We start from the raw sequence: 17,078 nt of genomic DNA, 5'->3' as shown, positions 1-17,078 counted from the left end.
GGGGAAATATATCTGAGAACTTAGTGAACATTCACTATCTGGAGTGGGCATGACAGATGCCACAGAAGATCTAGGAACTGAAAGTCGTCCCCAGGCTGAACTACTAGCTGTGTTTGGTTTAAGGTAAACACATTGATTTTTTTTTCCTGTTTCATGAAATGTTATAGCCAGGATCACTCGCGTCTTCCATAAATGGATGTTTTCCTTACCCTTGGTGGGTGGTCTCAGAGTTTCCACATGGGAACAACACAAACTAAGAACATAGGATGCTACAGAGATAGCCTGCCTACAGGGTTAGTGGGTGGGGAAGGGGGGAGAGAAAAGGTGATTACTGAGCGTGTGTTGGAGAAAAAGAAATAGGCGTGAAATGTATTTACATCTCTACCCAGTGAAGAAACCCTAGAAGAGAGGACTAGCCTAGGAAGTACAGCAGTGTAGGTAAAAGCAAGGGACATGGTGAGATTATCAGAATGGAGGCAAATTTGTCTGCTTTTTAATTTTGCTGTTGCAGGATTTAAAACAAAAGCTCTGGTTAGAAATCACAGATTTTTAAACACAGCTCAGTGTTTGGACAAGTTATTTGATTTTAGAAACAGATGCAAAACGCTGTTTAACAGAACCCTGCAGCTAGACAGCTACGTATCACATTAAACATCTGGCATCACCACCTCCCTCTGCCCATCCCTTACCTATTTTCTGCAAGGAAGTCCACCACGTACTTCTTCAGGCAGTATAGATGGGCATCCGCCAGCCCTGTCCTGATGTGCATTCGAGGATGCCTGGAAGGGAAAAGAAAACAGGGAACTCACACCACAGCATTCCACAGCCATTTTTAAGAGCTCTACCTTATTGTTAAAGCAATGGATGGTAAAAGTTTACAAGGCGCAAATGTATTCCTGCCCACCTACTGCAGGCTTAACAAAGAGGTGAACTGTGATGGCTGCCATCACTGGAATCTGTCTATAAACGTTCACCTGCTGGCTCTGCACTGACCGACTACACAGGAAAACACTTCCCCCCAAAAGTCATTATTTCGGCTACATTTCCTTTGTAAGCTGAGATTGTACGTTGCTGGGGAGAAAGCCCAGGGAACGGGCCCAGCCTGTTCCAAGTTACAGCGAGTAATGTCAGGGTACAGTCATTTAAAGACTAACCTGTGGGCACTGCAGCTCCAGCCCCCTTTAATGTCATACTCCTCTAATGAACACAACTCACTTCAAGGAGGCAACAATTGTATTTCTTCCAACACCACGTTGGGGGGCCTTTGAGAGAAGGGGGCGGCTCACCTTTCCCACTGGAACACCATACTAGGTCACAGCTCGAGTACAGCGCATGTGGTTATGTGATGTAGTCACACAGAAAAGGCCATTCAAATACTCTCCTCACTGGCCCTCGCTGACGAGCTGTGAATGCGGAGGCCCTACCTATAACTGGTCGCAGCGGTAGTATTTCTGGTAACTCTCAGTATTCTCTATTGATTCGAATCAGTGTTAAGAACAAAGGACAGTTCACATCCTCTAGAGCAGTGAGGCCTATTTATTCCTTCCTCCTGCGCATCCTCTTTCCCTTTAAAGACAGGGTGAAGTCCTGTACTGAAGGACTCTGGCATTTCACATTGATTTTACTTTCCTCTCCATACTAAACTTGTCTCATTCAAAAACGTTCTGGCACAAGGAGAGGGATGTCTGATCATCAGAGCAGAACACAGGGACTGTGCTAGGCTAGTCGATAACAATAAAACACTATCAAGTTGTAGGAGATATTTTTAACGAGACTCATCAACCAAGAAGGGTTAGTAAGGAGGGAAACTCACACCCACACCTGAATCTGACTTTATTTTTAGCTCTTTCCCCTTTGATGTCTGAATACAATTACTGTATGAAGTTTGACCCAACACCTCCTACCAGTGTGTACTCCCCCCTACACCACCTCCCACTCTTGTTCTGCTTTCACCAGGATCAAGAGCACTTGCCTTTTTACTTGTGTTAGTTAGGCCAGGAAAAGGATCACTTACAACTCTGGGCCGGTTGTCTTGGGATGAGGCGGAAAGAGGAGTTCACTGTACAGAGCATGACAGAAACTCACAATACTAGTAGGCAGGGAACATTTCTTTACACCTGACTATAGTGAACACCAGAGTGTTCTGTTGAAAACGTTTTTCTGTGTATGTCTCTTATTTATTGGATTGGACTATCAAGGCACATAAGCAGGACAATTCTACTTTAATTTAGGAGCATTTCTCAAGTGCGTCATTCAGCTCAAGCTAAAGATATTATGAACTAAGTATTCATTTGTCTTCACATCCCACTTGTAACGGAAAGATCTTACAATGATAGTGTAACACTTTACTGTAATGTAAAGTGTGTTACACTAAAAACTGATCTATAAACTTGGAGGGGATTACTTCACTCACAAAAACATGAGCTCACCTACTAATGCCCAGGACCGATGTGATCAATGGGCCGGATGTGGCCATGAAAGGAAGCCCTAATAGCAATGTTCTCTATGCAAAGAGGATAGGGAATCCCACTAGTTTTAAAGAGTTTTGAGGTCTTGCGTTTGAAAGCCAGAGGGCTCCCTCCTGCACAGCATCCTGGGAAAGGTTTCCTCCTTTCTATGGAGGATGGAGAATTCTGATAGGTTTGCAAAAGGCCAGGACCATTCCCCCCCAGAGAAAATATAAAGGTGACACAGAGAAAGGAAACGGAGCAAGCAGAAGGGGGAGGGGAAAACAAGAGAAGTGATGGGAGGAGGCAACAGATGTGCGAGAAAGGAAGAGGGAAGAGACAGCTGTGCATCAGAAAGACAGAAAAGGCAGGGGGAAAGCAGGGAAAACAACACGAGACAATTCCTAGCTTTGGGGTTTAATTCAAGAAGCCCAATTCCCCTACACAATGCTGGGTTTCCCCTTCCTGAATGCACATGGCCTGGCAATCCCCCTTAAGTGCAAAGGTGAAGAGTGGAGGCTGCCTGGGCTACAAAGGTCTAGTAAATACTATCAGGGTGGCTTACCCTAAGGGCTGGAAGGCCTGGGGCCAGCCAACCCTGATTACTATGGAGCCACACCTGGGAGGGATCAGGTGATTGCCCTACAAAGAGCAGCAGGAAGCTGCAAAGAAAGGGAGGGAAGCTCAGGAAACTGCACACAGAAAGGCTCCTGCAGGGAACACGCTGACATCAGGGGAGTTTGGAGGCCAGAGCCCAGGAGGCTCCTGGGGGAACCCAGACTGGGTTTGGGCCTTGAGGCCAGAGCCAGAAGGCTGAGTTCCAGCTAGGAAGAGCTGGGAGGACGGGCTGTGAGAACAGACTGGGAAGATGAGCTCTGGCTAGAAGATGCCAGAGCTACGTTTGAGCTTTTGGGTTGTGGAGATGGACTTTAATTTGGGACCCTGAGGATTTTTGAACTGTTTGTGTTATTAAACCAGCCCCAGGCAGGCGTGGCTTTAACCCAGAGAGAAGCCTATGTACTGTTCTTAAGAGGTCCTGAAGAGAGGGAAACAGAGGCACGGTGCTGCAGAGTGATCTCTGGCCACGAGGGGGTGCTCAGGAAGCAGCCAACCCTATTACATGGCTCAAACAGAAGAGTGGAAACCAGGAACTCCTCAGTTAATACTGGCTCAGACACTAACTTCACGTGTGGCCCAGGGTCAGTCACAACCTCTGGGTGTCCATTTCCCCACTGGCAAGATGGATAGTACTTACCTCCCTGTGGCGTTCTGAGCGTTTACAAGCTGATCTTTGCGCAACATTTTCAAAAAAATCTATTTAAGTCCAAGTATCATTGTTACAAAATTACAGTCCTGCACACTATACAGCCAGAAGCCAAAGGATATCCTGCTCACAACTCCGTCAAATAATATCTGCTCCATCAACAAGACAAACTGATGGTAAGTATCCAGGCTAGCGTTCAGAACTGGGCAAGAACAGAACAATAGGCTGGCTAAAGCAGGGAGATCTCTCGATGAGGACTCCTGTGCTCCAGAGATCACCTAAGTGATTTGCAGCAGAATAGAGCCACAGATGCCATTTGAAGCTGTGATTATAATGTCAAGCGGATGAAGCTCTGGCCTAAGCACCGTAAACCTGTGGTGAGGACAGCCACACTAAACTAGACTGATAATACTGCTCTATCCTAACAGGCCACTAAGGAAAAAATTTGATTTAATGTATTAGTGTTTAAGCCAAGGTTATCTTCAGGTGAAAGTAAAAAGAGGCAAGTCATCTAATCGATTCACAGGGCAGCAAACTCCATCACCAGTTCAAAGGAAGATCAAAAGCAGGATGGCATCCTGCTACAATCTTCATAATGGGTCACAGCCACAAGAACCAGCGGATAGGGAGAGAAACAAATACTGACTAACCCATGTCTTGAACACTGATACACCCAGGTTTATCAGCCTGAAAAGATAAGGCAGTAGCCTTTAATTATATCATCAAAGTCACATCGTATTTGCTGGGAGGAGCTGGTTGCAGTTGGGTAAGCGTTAAATAATTAATGCCGGTTTGTTTGGTAAAAAACTTGCCAGACATTTCTCTGGGCGGAGCATTATATGGGCCGTGATTATAACCTCCGCTGTTTGAATTCTTTTATGTCACACATGAAACCTTCCTACGAATCGCACCAAGCTATTGAGGAACACTTTAGTCCAGCAAATGCTACTGAACTTAGGGCTTGATCCTGCCTCACTGAAATGAAATGGCAAAACTCCCACTGAATGCAATGGTGCAGGATCAGGCTACAGTGCTTACTACCGTGCGTATTGCCGCAGACGACAACAGGGCTGCTCACAGAAGTAAGCACCTTGCGTGGCACTAAGTGTTTGAAGGATCAAGCCCTAATGATGAGGTCTGAGGGGCTCACTGGAAGGAAATCTACAATGGTGACATTATGAGAAGTCGGGGAAAACGGGGGATGAAAAGAAGAGGTTTGCAATGAATGAAAAAAGTCATTTCATTGGTCAAATTAGCGCTCAGTGGCAGGTGGCTCTATAAAATCCTCTGTTTGGATGTGTCTGCACTAAATCCCCCATGAGCAGTCAGAAAAGTCTATGCATGCAGTTCCTCACACCCCACTCAAACGGTAAGCAGCACTAACAGCATTCATGCAGACATCTCCCCTCCCACCGCTTTGAAAATGGAGCTCTATACGCTTTTCCTTCCTGATAACCTCTCTCTCAGGAGTTCCTCCCTCAGGGAAATCAGCCACTGATAGTGGAGACTCCTCTGGTTTGAAGGAAAAAAATGGACACTTGTTTGAACTGTAAACTAATTAAGAGAGACGACCACGAAGAGCTTAAGGTTCAAACCAGCCTCGCACTCCCACGGACAGTGAGGTAATTCCAGTCTGGGGTCAAAATCATAAATCTACAGGGAGCACAGGGAATGTTTAAAGCCAACAAGTCTCTCTGCTAAGCATGGGCTATTGCCACATGAACCCCACCACCTCACAAATAAACCAGCTGAGCACGAGGAATCCTGTGGCCTCTCCCCATAACTTCGTACAGCTTGGATGGAGAGCAGAAATACCCTCGATGAAGCCCAAGGACTTGAAGTTATCCATATTCTAACGCTAATCTGAGCACTATCCTAAGGAAAAGGCACTCACACCTGCAATGATTAAACTGGCCTCTGACCTTTGAACTAATTGACATGTGATCTATGGGCATTCCGTAGTCCTGGGCGGTTAGGGTGTGTTGTTCCCCTTTAAAAAAAAAACCATGAAATGCTCTAAGTATGCATCACATTCCTCAATCATCTTCTTAACTCAAGGACATACAGTATAACCCACACACTGTACCAGGTCTTTCATATCTCCTGCACTACGTGCTATGTTCTTACACTCTCACAGGGTCAGCACCTGTTCCAAATGTACATCACTGTTCCTCGATGGTTTACACAGAGATGCCGTTCTCACGTAAAGCTGTGGATGTGAAAGCAATGTGCAGCTCAGAGCTAACAGAAATCTTACAGCAAAAGCTGCTAGGCAACCTTTAAATATCGCAGGCGTTCCTTTTTTTAAAGAAGGAAAGTCCATATAAAATGTATGGCTCATTTACAGTACAGCTCTTGGCTGGAAAAATTACCAGTGGGGGGGGGGGGGGAGGGGGAACCACACTTACTTCAGCTCTTCAAAAATCACAGCCACTTTATGACCTCAATTTGATACAGTGTCTTTAATCTAAGAGATCCCAAAGCACATCATAAAATGAATGTACCTACTTGTAACTAAGGAGCACTTTGCCCACCAACGAAATGCTGCCACCTCTGGGCTGAAATGCAGTAGCTGTTTACCGTGCACAGTTTAAGGACAGCCTTGCAAAATTCTATTCACGCCAGACCAGACATGTCCTTGGATGGGTGAATAAAATAGCAGTAGATTTTGTGCCTGCACTGGTAAGTTTTCATGACACGTTTGGAAGACTGGGTTACAATTAGCAGTGAATATTCTATCCAAAGGAAATTGTGGGAGGAATGTAAATTGGCAGAGATGGGATGACCCGAACTGGAATTTAACAAGGACACCAGCTAATACTGCTAGTCTTACAAAATGTGTCGTGAGCATGTGTGACCAGGGCTGTTTTATATTTCATCCAAAATACGGCACCTGCAGCAGCTCCGGACTCCCCCAAACCATGCTAGAACATTAGCTACTGACAACAGAGGAAAGACGCAACTTGGTTTCTTAGGACAGTTATAAAGAGTGGATATGCCATATTCACAAATTAATTCCAGTAGCAGATTACCACCAGCTGATGGGAGAGATCTTTAAAAAATTACATGAGGATTATTATTTTTTACACCTAGCTATTTAATACACTATTGCTTTCAAAGAGACACTGCATTTGTACAGCACCTGCAATGGTAAGGTGGCTTTATTTACCATAATGGTTTGTGATGCATTTTTGTCAGAAATAAAGGTCTCAGGATATTATGACTCAGAATCTCTCTCTCCCAACTCCTAGATATGATGCAAGTGATAAAACAAAGGATAATGCCATAGCTCTCGATTTCTTTAAACTGAAACAATACTCATGATTAAGAATGCCATACAACACTGGTCGTTACAACCATGAAACTGTTTGATAAACAATGCCTCTCAACAGAGCACTTCTTACAGCTGATTACCCTTGAGAAATGACTGAAACATTTCTACCCAGGGTATACAGCTGCATAGGTTAATGGGCAGAGCACAGGATAAATAGAGTTTTAGGCCAGAGTGATATATGAACATAAGAATGGCCCTACTGGGTCAGACCAAAGGTCCATCTAGCCCAGTATTCTGTCTTCCGACAGTGGCCAGTGCCAGGTGCCCCAGAGGGAATGAACAGAACAGGTAATCATCAAGTGATCCACCCCTGTCGCTCATTCCCAGCTTCTGGCAGTCAGAGTCTAGGGGACACCATCCCTGCCCATCCTGGCTAATAGCCATTGATGGACCTATCCTCCAAGAATTGATCTAGTTCTTTTTTGAACCCTTGAAACAGATGATCAAGTCTGACCTTCTGCATAACATGGGCCAGAGAATTTCATCCAGCGTCTCCTGCATCTACGTTTTAGACAGGGAACTGCTGCTGACTCACTGTCTGACCTTGTACAAATCACTTACTCTGCCTCAGTTCCTCCATCTGTAAAATGGGAATAGCGATACTATCTACCTCCCCAATTCCCAGGGACACTAAGTGCCATTGCTTGCGGCTGGTTTTGTAGGTGAGTGCCCATGCTCTCTACTCAGCTAAACGCCTGCTGCTGCAGACAGCGCTTTCCTCCACTTGGCTCTGCAGGTCCTCCTGGCCATTCCCAGGGCCAGTGGCTGAATGGAGGTGGGTGGGTGATGGATCTGTACAATTTATTAATCCTGATGGATACTGTGACGTTGTGTTATGAAAGACTGCTGTACTCTGAGTGCCGGTCTGTATGTGGATCCATTATCGCGGATGGGGCCTGTAGCAGATAGCCCCAGACAGATACAAAGCAAAATACTTAAGGCTGACGACAATACTTAAGCCTCAAAGGTTATGCAAAAAAGCAACTGCATCCTGGGGGGGGGGGGGGGGGAAACAGTTTAGGTGACTCCTCTGAAGGGAGGCAGTAAGGTAGGATCAGTGGACATTTATCAAGAGAAGAACAAAGAGGGCCAGGAGACCAGGAGGGGTTTAAAAATTAAGAGAAACACAGTAACGGGGGCCAGAAGGAAGAGGAAGCTCAGGCCAGGAGACAGCTAGGTCGCAGAAGCTGGATAAGTATAACGGAGCATAAAAGTGTTCGGCTGTGCAAAGTCTACATGCCCAAAGAGACTTGCACTGTAAACTCCAACCTTTGGGTGCAGTTCTGGCAGAGTGTTTAAGTGACTGGGGTACCTCAGGCAGTGCTGACCTTGGGGGCTTAGGAGCCCCATTTCCACAGAGTCAGTGCCCTGGAAACAAGCCAGGGAGAAACCAGTGCTGCAATCTGCGGAGGCTCTAGGAGCTTAACACAGCCCTGGGGATCCAGAGCAGCAGAGGTTGGATTCCCCTCCTGGGGGTGCTCACTGGGAATAGTGACAGGGGAAAAGGGGGCACAGAGTTCCCCTTATCCCATCCTCCCTCTCTCTGATGTTTCTCCTTCTTACACATGCACGCAAAAAAAAAAAGGGGATGCAGAGAAAGAGATGGAGAGATGATGTGGGACAGGGAGTGGAAAGACTTGCCTGCACTGGGTAATTTTGCACCAGTGTAGCCGCATTGATGCAATCCCCTAGGGTAGACATGTTGTTCTGCTGTAGCTTACTCAGATTTGAAACTGGGACAGCGAAAGGGAGAGAGCACGTGCCAGAGAGGAGGCACTAAGCAATGGAGGGGTTAGTATGAATGAGGGGGTAGACTGACTAGAGAAGTAGCCAGTGAAACGGGGAGGGAATGGGAGAGGGCGAGACGGCATTCACAGATTTTAAACTGGAACTCTGACAATTATTTGTTCCATACACAACGGGAAAAGTTCCTTCGAATGTTTGCCAAGTGCAGTGAACATGTAAAGCACTGCCCACAAATGGTAAGCACCAATATAATATACATGCCATAGAACATCTGAAACTGCACCTAGCATCGGGCCAACAGCAAAGCCATTTATTGCATACTAAAAGCGATTCAATTCTAACTGGAACTGAACTTGATTTAGTCAGTTTGGCTCAGATCCAGTCTCCAAGTTCATTTTTCTTATGTTGGGCTAGAAAATGATTTAAGGAAGCTAATAAAGCTTTGGAAGATGTTCTGTTTTATTAAGGAAGGAGTAACAACTGAAGTTCTGCAACTTAAAGACTTACAACCTTTAGCTCCTTTTATCCCTCCCAACACATGTGCTCCAGTGGAAAGTCACCTGGGTAAAGAATTATTCCATGAAATCAACAGGACTGAAAAGATGGCAACCCATAAGGGGAACAAGCTTTACGCAAACATCAGAAGTCAAAGGATTGTAGGGATGCTACTGAAGAACAGCAGCTCCAGTTGCTCGCTCCTACGCCAGTTCCCAAAGGGCCAAGCAGTAGACATCCGATATATTTTCTTAAATCAAATCATTACAGTGAATGCATGGGAAATAGTGAAACTAAAAACTGGGTCAAAGCTGTAGGTCGCTGTAACATGGACCTGCCTCCAGCCCCATCCTCTTCCCTGCAGAAACTGCACAGAGTCCTCCAGGTGTGCTCTTGGTGAAGTGTTCTTTCAAGTCCCCTTCACCAATGTCATCTCCGAGATTAGGTGGATTTTACTAGTGGTTGGCTCAAAGGATAGAAGTATAGGCTGGATGAATGGACTATACGGTGGATAGAAAGCTGGCTAGATCGTTGGGCTGAATGGGTAGTGATCAATGTCTCCCGTCTAGTTGGCAGCCAGTATCAAGCGGAGTGCCACAAGGTCCTGGGGCCCGTTTTGTTCAATATCTTCATTAATGATCTGGAGGATGGCGTGAACTTGCACCCTCAGCAAGTTTGCAGATGACACTAAACTAAACTGGGAGGAGTGGTAGATACACTGGAGGGTAGGGATGGGATACAGAGGGACCTAGACAAATTAGAGGATTGGGCCAAAAGAAATCTGATGAGGTTCAACAAGGACAAGTGCAGAGTCCTGCACTTAGGACGGAAGAATCCCATGCATTGCTACAGACTGGGGACCGAGTGACTAGGCAAGAGTTCTGCAGAAAAGGACCTAGGGGTTACAGTGGATGAGAAGCTGGATATGAGTCAACAGTGTGCCCTTGTTGCCAAGAAGGCTAATGGCATTTTGATCTGTATAAGTGGGGACCATTGCCAGCAGATTGAGGGACGTGATCATTCCCCTCTATTCGACATTGGTGAGGCCTCATCTGGAGTACTCTGTCCAGTTTTGGGCCCCACACTACAAGAAGGATGTGGAAAAATTGGAAAGAGTCCAGCAGAGGGCAACAAAAATGATTAGGGGGCTGGAGCACATGACTTATGAGGAGAGGCTGAGGGAACTGGGATTGTTTAGTCTGCAGAAGAGAAGAATGAGGGGGGATTTGATAGCTGCTTTCAACTACCTGAAAGGGGGTTCCAAAGAGGATGGATCTAGACTGTTCTCAGTGGTAGCAGATGACAGAACAAGGAGTAATGGTCTCAAGTTGCAGTGGGGGAGGTTTAGGTTGGATATTAGGAAAAACTTTTTCACTAGGAGGATGGTGAAGCACTGGAATGGGTTACCTAGGGAGGTGGTGGAATCTCCTTCCTTAGAGGTTTTTAAGGCCCGACTTGACAAAGCCCTGGCTGGGATGATTTAGCTGGGGATTGGTCCTGCTTTGAGCAGGGGGTTGGACTAGATGACCTCCTGAGGTCCCTTCCAACCTTGATATTCTATGATTCTATGAAAGGAAATCTATGGTCTGCAAAATCTGCAGATTTAAAGCAATTGCTGGGCTCCACACTGTCATTAAAACAAACTCCCTAAACTGCAACTAAAATAGTCACAATGCAACTAAAAACTTAACTGGGGGCAGAAAAGACAAGGTGAAAATGAGTGCGTCCCTTTTACTGGGTGGTGCCAGCAGCAGGATAACATCAAGAGCTTTCACAGCGTTCTATGGCTCCCACTGGGTGCCAACCTAATGGACCTCTAATCAAAGCCAGCCCCTTCTGTCCAATCAATTCATTAAAGAAAGATTTGAAAACCCCTCCACCCCCGGCCCCGTTGTGCCCAGCCCCACATACGGGCAGAGGGGCAGTGAGTGCCACAGCGCTGAAATCCTCATTTCGAAAGCATGGGGTTTTTCAAGCCTGAACTTGTGTAGTCTTAAAAGAGCTTCTTTTAAAAGAGCGTTTGAAGCTAAAAGTGGCATGTTCATAAAACGCCAGCAAATACCGCTCCCCCTCACATGCTGCTTTTACAACGCAAACACAAAGCAAAACACACGGCTTTAATTTCATAACTACTGTGGCTGCTCAGTGCCAGAGGCCACCCAACCTGTGGGATGCCAGTAGCACCGTGACTCAGGCAGGCACTGGAGTTGCTTCAGCAGCTGGGCCTTGTAGGCACTAACCCCGGTAGATCCCAATAACCACTCAGACACACATGGCTAAGGGAAGGGGTATTTTACTAGGGGGGGTAGGAAAGGAAAAGGTTGCAAATACCCTAGGTTCAGAGGCTTAGACCGTTACAATTCAAAGTGAACAGCAGCAGTGGTTCTGGGTTCCTTGGGCAGTTCAGTAAAGAGTCAAGACTCTTCAGGGATAATGCTTGGGGTGCCTTCCCCAGTCCAGGCTCAGTTACCATCTCTCATTGGGGCCCCTCTGCACTGACTCCCCGCCAACCACTGCAGCTCCCCAGCAAGTCCCACACAGGCCTGCACCCAGCTGTACGGTCCGGCAGCCACAGCCTGTTCCACATGCGGCTCTCAGGGCAGTTCTAAGGATTCCGCTTCGCTCCAGCTTCTCTGCAGCTCCTGGCTAGCCAACGTACAGCAGAGGCTTCCAAACTGAGCCCAGCCATTCCTGGGCTAGGACCTTTCCCCTCACCTGGCCAGGAGGAAGGGGATGCAGTGGGAAGCAGGCTGAAGGGAGTTAGAGTCCCCTGCTTGGCAAATCCATCACAACATTCATCTCTTTTGCCATAATCACATTCCATGGGGCCCAAGGAGAGCCTGCAAAGACTGGCTGGTAGAAAGAGAGGTTTTTTTGGGCTTTTTTTTTTTTTTAAACAACTCGTTTTTATGATCTCATCATTATTTAGCGCTGTGAGTGTGGTGCTGAACAAAACGTGGGTAAGACTGTCTCTGGCCTTACAAAAAGCTTACAGCGTAGGAGGGAAGAGAGAGGGGACAGGAAGCATGTATAAACCCAAAGGGAAAAACTCTAGTATTCTTATGTTTTACATTATTAAAGGTGTCTCAGTCTAAGTCCATACAGGACTTCCCCTGCAGTAAAACTGGTAGCACTGTCACTTCCTTGGACCTTGATATACGGTGAGGGAAGTACTTTCATTTCATGCTCCCTGTGGTCACTCTCTGCTGAATTAGTGTTCTGAACTGCAATTCCCTTCGACTTCCCTACGGGGCCTAGTGCTTCTGTCTCACCTTTGATGCACAACAAGGATTTAAAACAAAGAAGCCAAATAGATTCGCATTGCAGATTCACAGAACTGCTGCCCTTTTGCGATTGGGTAACACATCAGCCCCACCTTGCTCCTTGACAGATCTCACTCAGTATGTATGAATGCAAAGATATTTAGTCTGTCAGGTAAGAGCTATCAACTGAATGGCTCCAGCCTAGAAGTTAATGAACATCACTGGGTATGTCTTCACGGCAGAGGAGCCCAGGCTTATCCTTGGTGATACATCCCTACTGGAAAGCCCTACTGTGCTAGTGAGGTAGAGGGCAACAAATACATTCAGCTAGAATTGTGAAAGGCTTTGGTTGACAACCAGCACCCAAGCTTGATTAGCCCGCATCCTTATTGCAAAATAGGTGGGTTGCCAGCCCAGGCTTCAGTGAAACCCTGGCCCAAGCCTATTCCTCAGTCATGCATGCTAGCCTGGGCTAACAAGCCCAGGTGAGAGGTGTGTGGACGGCAAGGGGGATAGGAGCAACACCCGGATTAGAGCCCGGCAGTGAAGTTATACCCTTTCCGTAATAAGGGCTACAAACACACACTAGGATATTTAAATAATATTTTCCTCAACAGCCATAAATTACACAGGACACATTTGTTTCTTGTCTAATGATATTCCAAAGGTATAAAATAACAAGTTAATGAAAACTAAACTAGTAATTAGAAAAGACAGAACTCTAGTACGACTGCCATCTCTAACCAGACTTAAAAACAAAGCAGAGTTGGAATTACATTAAAACCAATTAACAGAGATCTCAGATCATCACTTTAATTCAAATAGAACTCTCTGCATGTAAACATTTTAATTATTAATTAGTTTATAAAGAACACCCTCAGAACGACCATGGGGCCATGGATGTAAGTGTCAGCGGAAAAAAAAGCTCAAGAAAAATCGATCGTTACTGCAAAAAGAATAAGATGTTCACCAAGAGTTCAAATTAACACTTTTAAACACATAATTACAGTGGTTGGAACCACAGTGGCTTATTTTCTGTTTAGAATAGATTACTCATGATTTAAAATTTTCCAGATCTTTTAATGGCAATAACAGAAGTCACTGCATCATATTACTTACTAGGAAGAAACGAGCTTACACCTTAAATGCTTTTGGGAGGATGTTAAAGTTGGAACCCTACATCCTTAAACCCCAACTGAATGTCAACATACCATATATACCGCACACTGAAGACAGGTCTCGGTATTTAAAGAGTCTTTCTCATCTTTCACTCGCTTACCAGGGCCTGCATAACTGCTCAAGAATGAGAGCTGGTAATTTTGTTCCTTTTGCAAAGTGACCAGACTGCGGTTAAAATACCAGAGTGGACGGAGGAAAACTAGAGCAGGAATCTTGGCTAACCCAATGGATTAAGCCAGTGTTTAGAGCAGTAGGGTGGGTACCTTCCTTCCTCTGTATGACTACTGCAGAATAGAAGCTCCATGCAAACAGAACCTTGTTCTTCACCTGTTACCTTATTTAATGCAGAAGACTGGTTGAGGGTGGGGGAACTGCTTTTAGAATGAATACAAGAGATTTTTGCAGTGTTGTTGTAGCCTTGTTGGTCCCAGGATATGAGAGAGACAAGGTGGGTGAAGAAGTATCTTCTATTGGACCAACTTTTCTGTTGGTGGAAGAGGCAAGCTTTTTGAGCTCCACAAAGCAGAGATTTTGTCTGTTTAAAGAAACATTTTTAAAAAAGAAAAGCAGCTGTCTTGAAAGCCAACAAGATGGTGCCCATCTCTGTATTTTTAAAATGTAAATACTGGTGTCATTTCTTTGTTTTATGTGGTTGCAATTACAAAGTCTGGTTTCTAGTTATAACTAATAAGAACTTTATGGTTTTCTAGTGGGTGTACTGGCAGATTGCTTTGTCTGGAGACATACCACGACTGTCATGCTTAAATTGGTAGAAGAGATGTTACTAATCCAGACTTAAAATAGTTCCTGAATATTAGTGCAGTGGCCCAGAATGGCCTTTTCCACACAGGACACGTATCACAGACCACAGGATGGGACCGAGGAGCAAAGACACAAACAGCAACTGATGCTTTTATTGTTTCGCTTGCCCGTTTGTGGCACCAACCTAAAGGTTCATGGCTAGAGGAAATGTACTGGCAATGACTGGCTGCTGAACTCAAATGCCTCTGTAATCTGAGCTTTAAAAAAATCTCCAGGCAAGTACCAGAGTAGCAACAAATCAGATCCTTGTACTTTAATGAGGATAAATGCCTTGTCGGACAATTCTCCCATCTTGAACCATTTAGCATTACAAACAGTAAAAAGGACCCTTCTGGTTGATGACCTGCAGATTATCACTTACAATTTTTTGTAACAATCTCAAATGTTATTAAAAACAAAACAACTCCCATATCCCTTCTTGCCTGGAAGACCCTGGGCTCATTCCACGGATGTGGCTAAGACCTGCCTCGGTATTCTCAGCAGCCCCAACGAGACCAATGTCAGAAGTAGGCTTTCAATGGCTTGAGGTTTATAGGAATGAAAGAAGGAAGAATTAAATTTGAAACTCTGCTTGTTTACTAGCACTAATTAAATATGCCAGATTTCGGGGCAAGGCTTCCTAGCCTGTGGCTCCTAAGTTACTGGCTTGTAAAACAGTCAAAAATTACACAAGTGCAGAGTGAAAGTACAATAACAGAGTGTTTCATGTCCAGTCCTGCCCTCAGCTTGTAAAGAAAGAAATGTATTAGAAACCATCTGAAACTATAAAGACCTATGCTGGCTTCCTAGACTGTAATACAGACTGATAAAGGGTTGACTGTACAGTGGTTCCTTCTGAGGGGTGAAGTATCAAGTAGGAGGGGTTAAGAACCAGTGGCCAGCACACAAAATGAACCTTAAAAATCCAGCGGCATGCTTACTCCTAAAACACAAGGGTTCCGCTTCTGCTCCCACTGAACTTAATGGAGTTTTTCCATTTACTTCAACAGGAGCAGGGTGGATCCAGTATCTGAACTGGAAAACCTGCAGTCCTCAGAGTGGGATTGTTAATTTACTCAGAGATTCACTGAAAATTAGCTTGTTCCACCCCCCCCCCACACCCCACATACACACACACTTGGGATTCCAAAATTAAATCCAACCAAAGGCCACAGCCAATTTGCATAATCCACTGAGACTGTAACCTCTTTGGGGCAGGCAGGGTGTCTTGGCTCTGTGTTTGTACAGCACCTAGGCACTACTTCAGTAGTGATCGCTAAAAAAGCTCGGGAAGACTGAAGTCAACTTCACCTTTAATGGCGCCTCGGGAGACTGCTCATCTCAATGTACAAGGGAGATAAAATGGAATCATGTATGTTGGGATTTGTAATGTCCACAGGCATTAAAAGGTAAGGCAAGGCAGGGAGGGGGGAAGAGACAGACTAAAATTCCATGGACCACAGGCAGCACTTTTTACACTCCTGCACTACAGGGACAAGCTTCCCAATTACTATCAGAGACTGAAATGGAAGTTTCTGCAAAGAGTGGCAGAAACACTCGAGTGCTTAAGAAACACTTAGAAATGTGACCCGCTGCCCTGATGTCCTACAAAATTGCACAAGATCTTATGATGAATGTGAAATTCACACACGTCACCACTGTCCGGTAGTTTTGCTCAGTTTTCATGAAGGCTTGAGTTATGCTGCAACAAAAAATATTCTGCTATAAAAATAAGGGCAAACATATAACACTCAAACTCCCAGAACAATGTTGACAAGGTAGAGAGAAACTATACAAAAATTAGGTCTCTGTTTATAACTGAGATTTACAAAAGCAATTCCAGAAACTGCAAGTTCTTCCATGGAGGCATTAATTTAATTAGCCCGCATAGCGCACTGGGTTTGTACTACAGCCTCCAATGTATACTTACAAAAAAAACAAAGGAGGGGGAGAGGGGGAAGGGAACAGAAGCATGACTATTTACTGAACTACTTTAAAAATGACCATGTGCAGATAAGAAGTCTCCCAAACATACTCCCACAAGATCCCTTTTACAAGCAAATAATATACATTTTACACGTATTCAGACTATATGCTTTAAATTAAAAATGTGACTGGATCATATAATCATATAATCTTGCACACCTGCCAAAAATCAAATGCAAATTAAATGAAGGAATTTCTGGAAATACAACCCCTACAGCGCTGCAGTATCATTTCTTGTAAAGAGGATGACGTTCCCTTTTAAAATGAATCTAGACGCAACAGTACAGTATAAAAGAATACCACACTTTGATATAATGGTATCAATAAAAGAGCCTGTGACGATGCGGTTCTGGCGGGACCCAACTGAGAGTGCCAATTCAGGACAAATTGCTAAAACAGGGCAGTCACAGCCCAAGGCTGGGGTTTTTCCACCTCTAAGGCAAACCAAACCAGCCAGACTAAGAGGACTTTGGTCTCACCCCACTGGCTAACCACAAGTCTCACAAGCAATTCCCTTAGACACTCCAGTTTCCCAGTATCACCACCAGTGCCACTTGTTATGG

General features: G+C 45.1%; 1 protein-coding gene across 1 annotated transcript in view; it reads right to left on the bottom strand.

Moving 5' to 3' along the window:
• The window catches only part of EIF2B3 (eukaryotic translation initiation factor 2B subunit gamma), a 115,172-nt gene that overhangs the window by 66,378 nt on the left and 31,716 nt on the right, over positions 1 to 17,078 (bottom strand). Inside the window, exon 4 of the mRNA XM_029911600.1 lies at positions 690 to 779. Coding sequence (XP_029767460.1) covers positions 690 to 779 — 90 coding nt within the window. The remainder of the gene's footprint in view (positions 1 to 689; positions 780 to 17,078) is intronic.

Source organism: Terrapene carolina, unplaced genomic scaffold, assembly GCF_002925995.2.
Source record: "Terrapene carolina triunguis isolate 2854851 unplaced genomic scaffold, T_m_triunguis-2.0 Scaffold110, whole genome shotgun sequence".
Taxonomy (NCBI): Eukaryota; Metazoa; Chordata; order Testudines; family Emydidae; genus Terrapene; species Terrapene triunguis.
The sequence above is the reverse complement of the archived record's forward strand: the minus strand, read 5'-3'. Positions and strand labels throughout refer to the sequence as shown.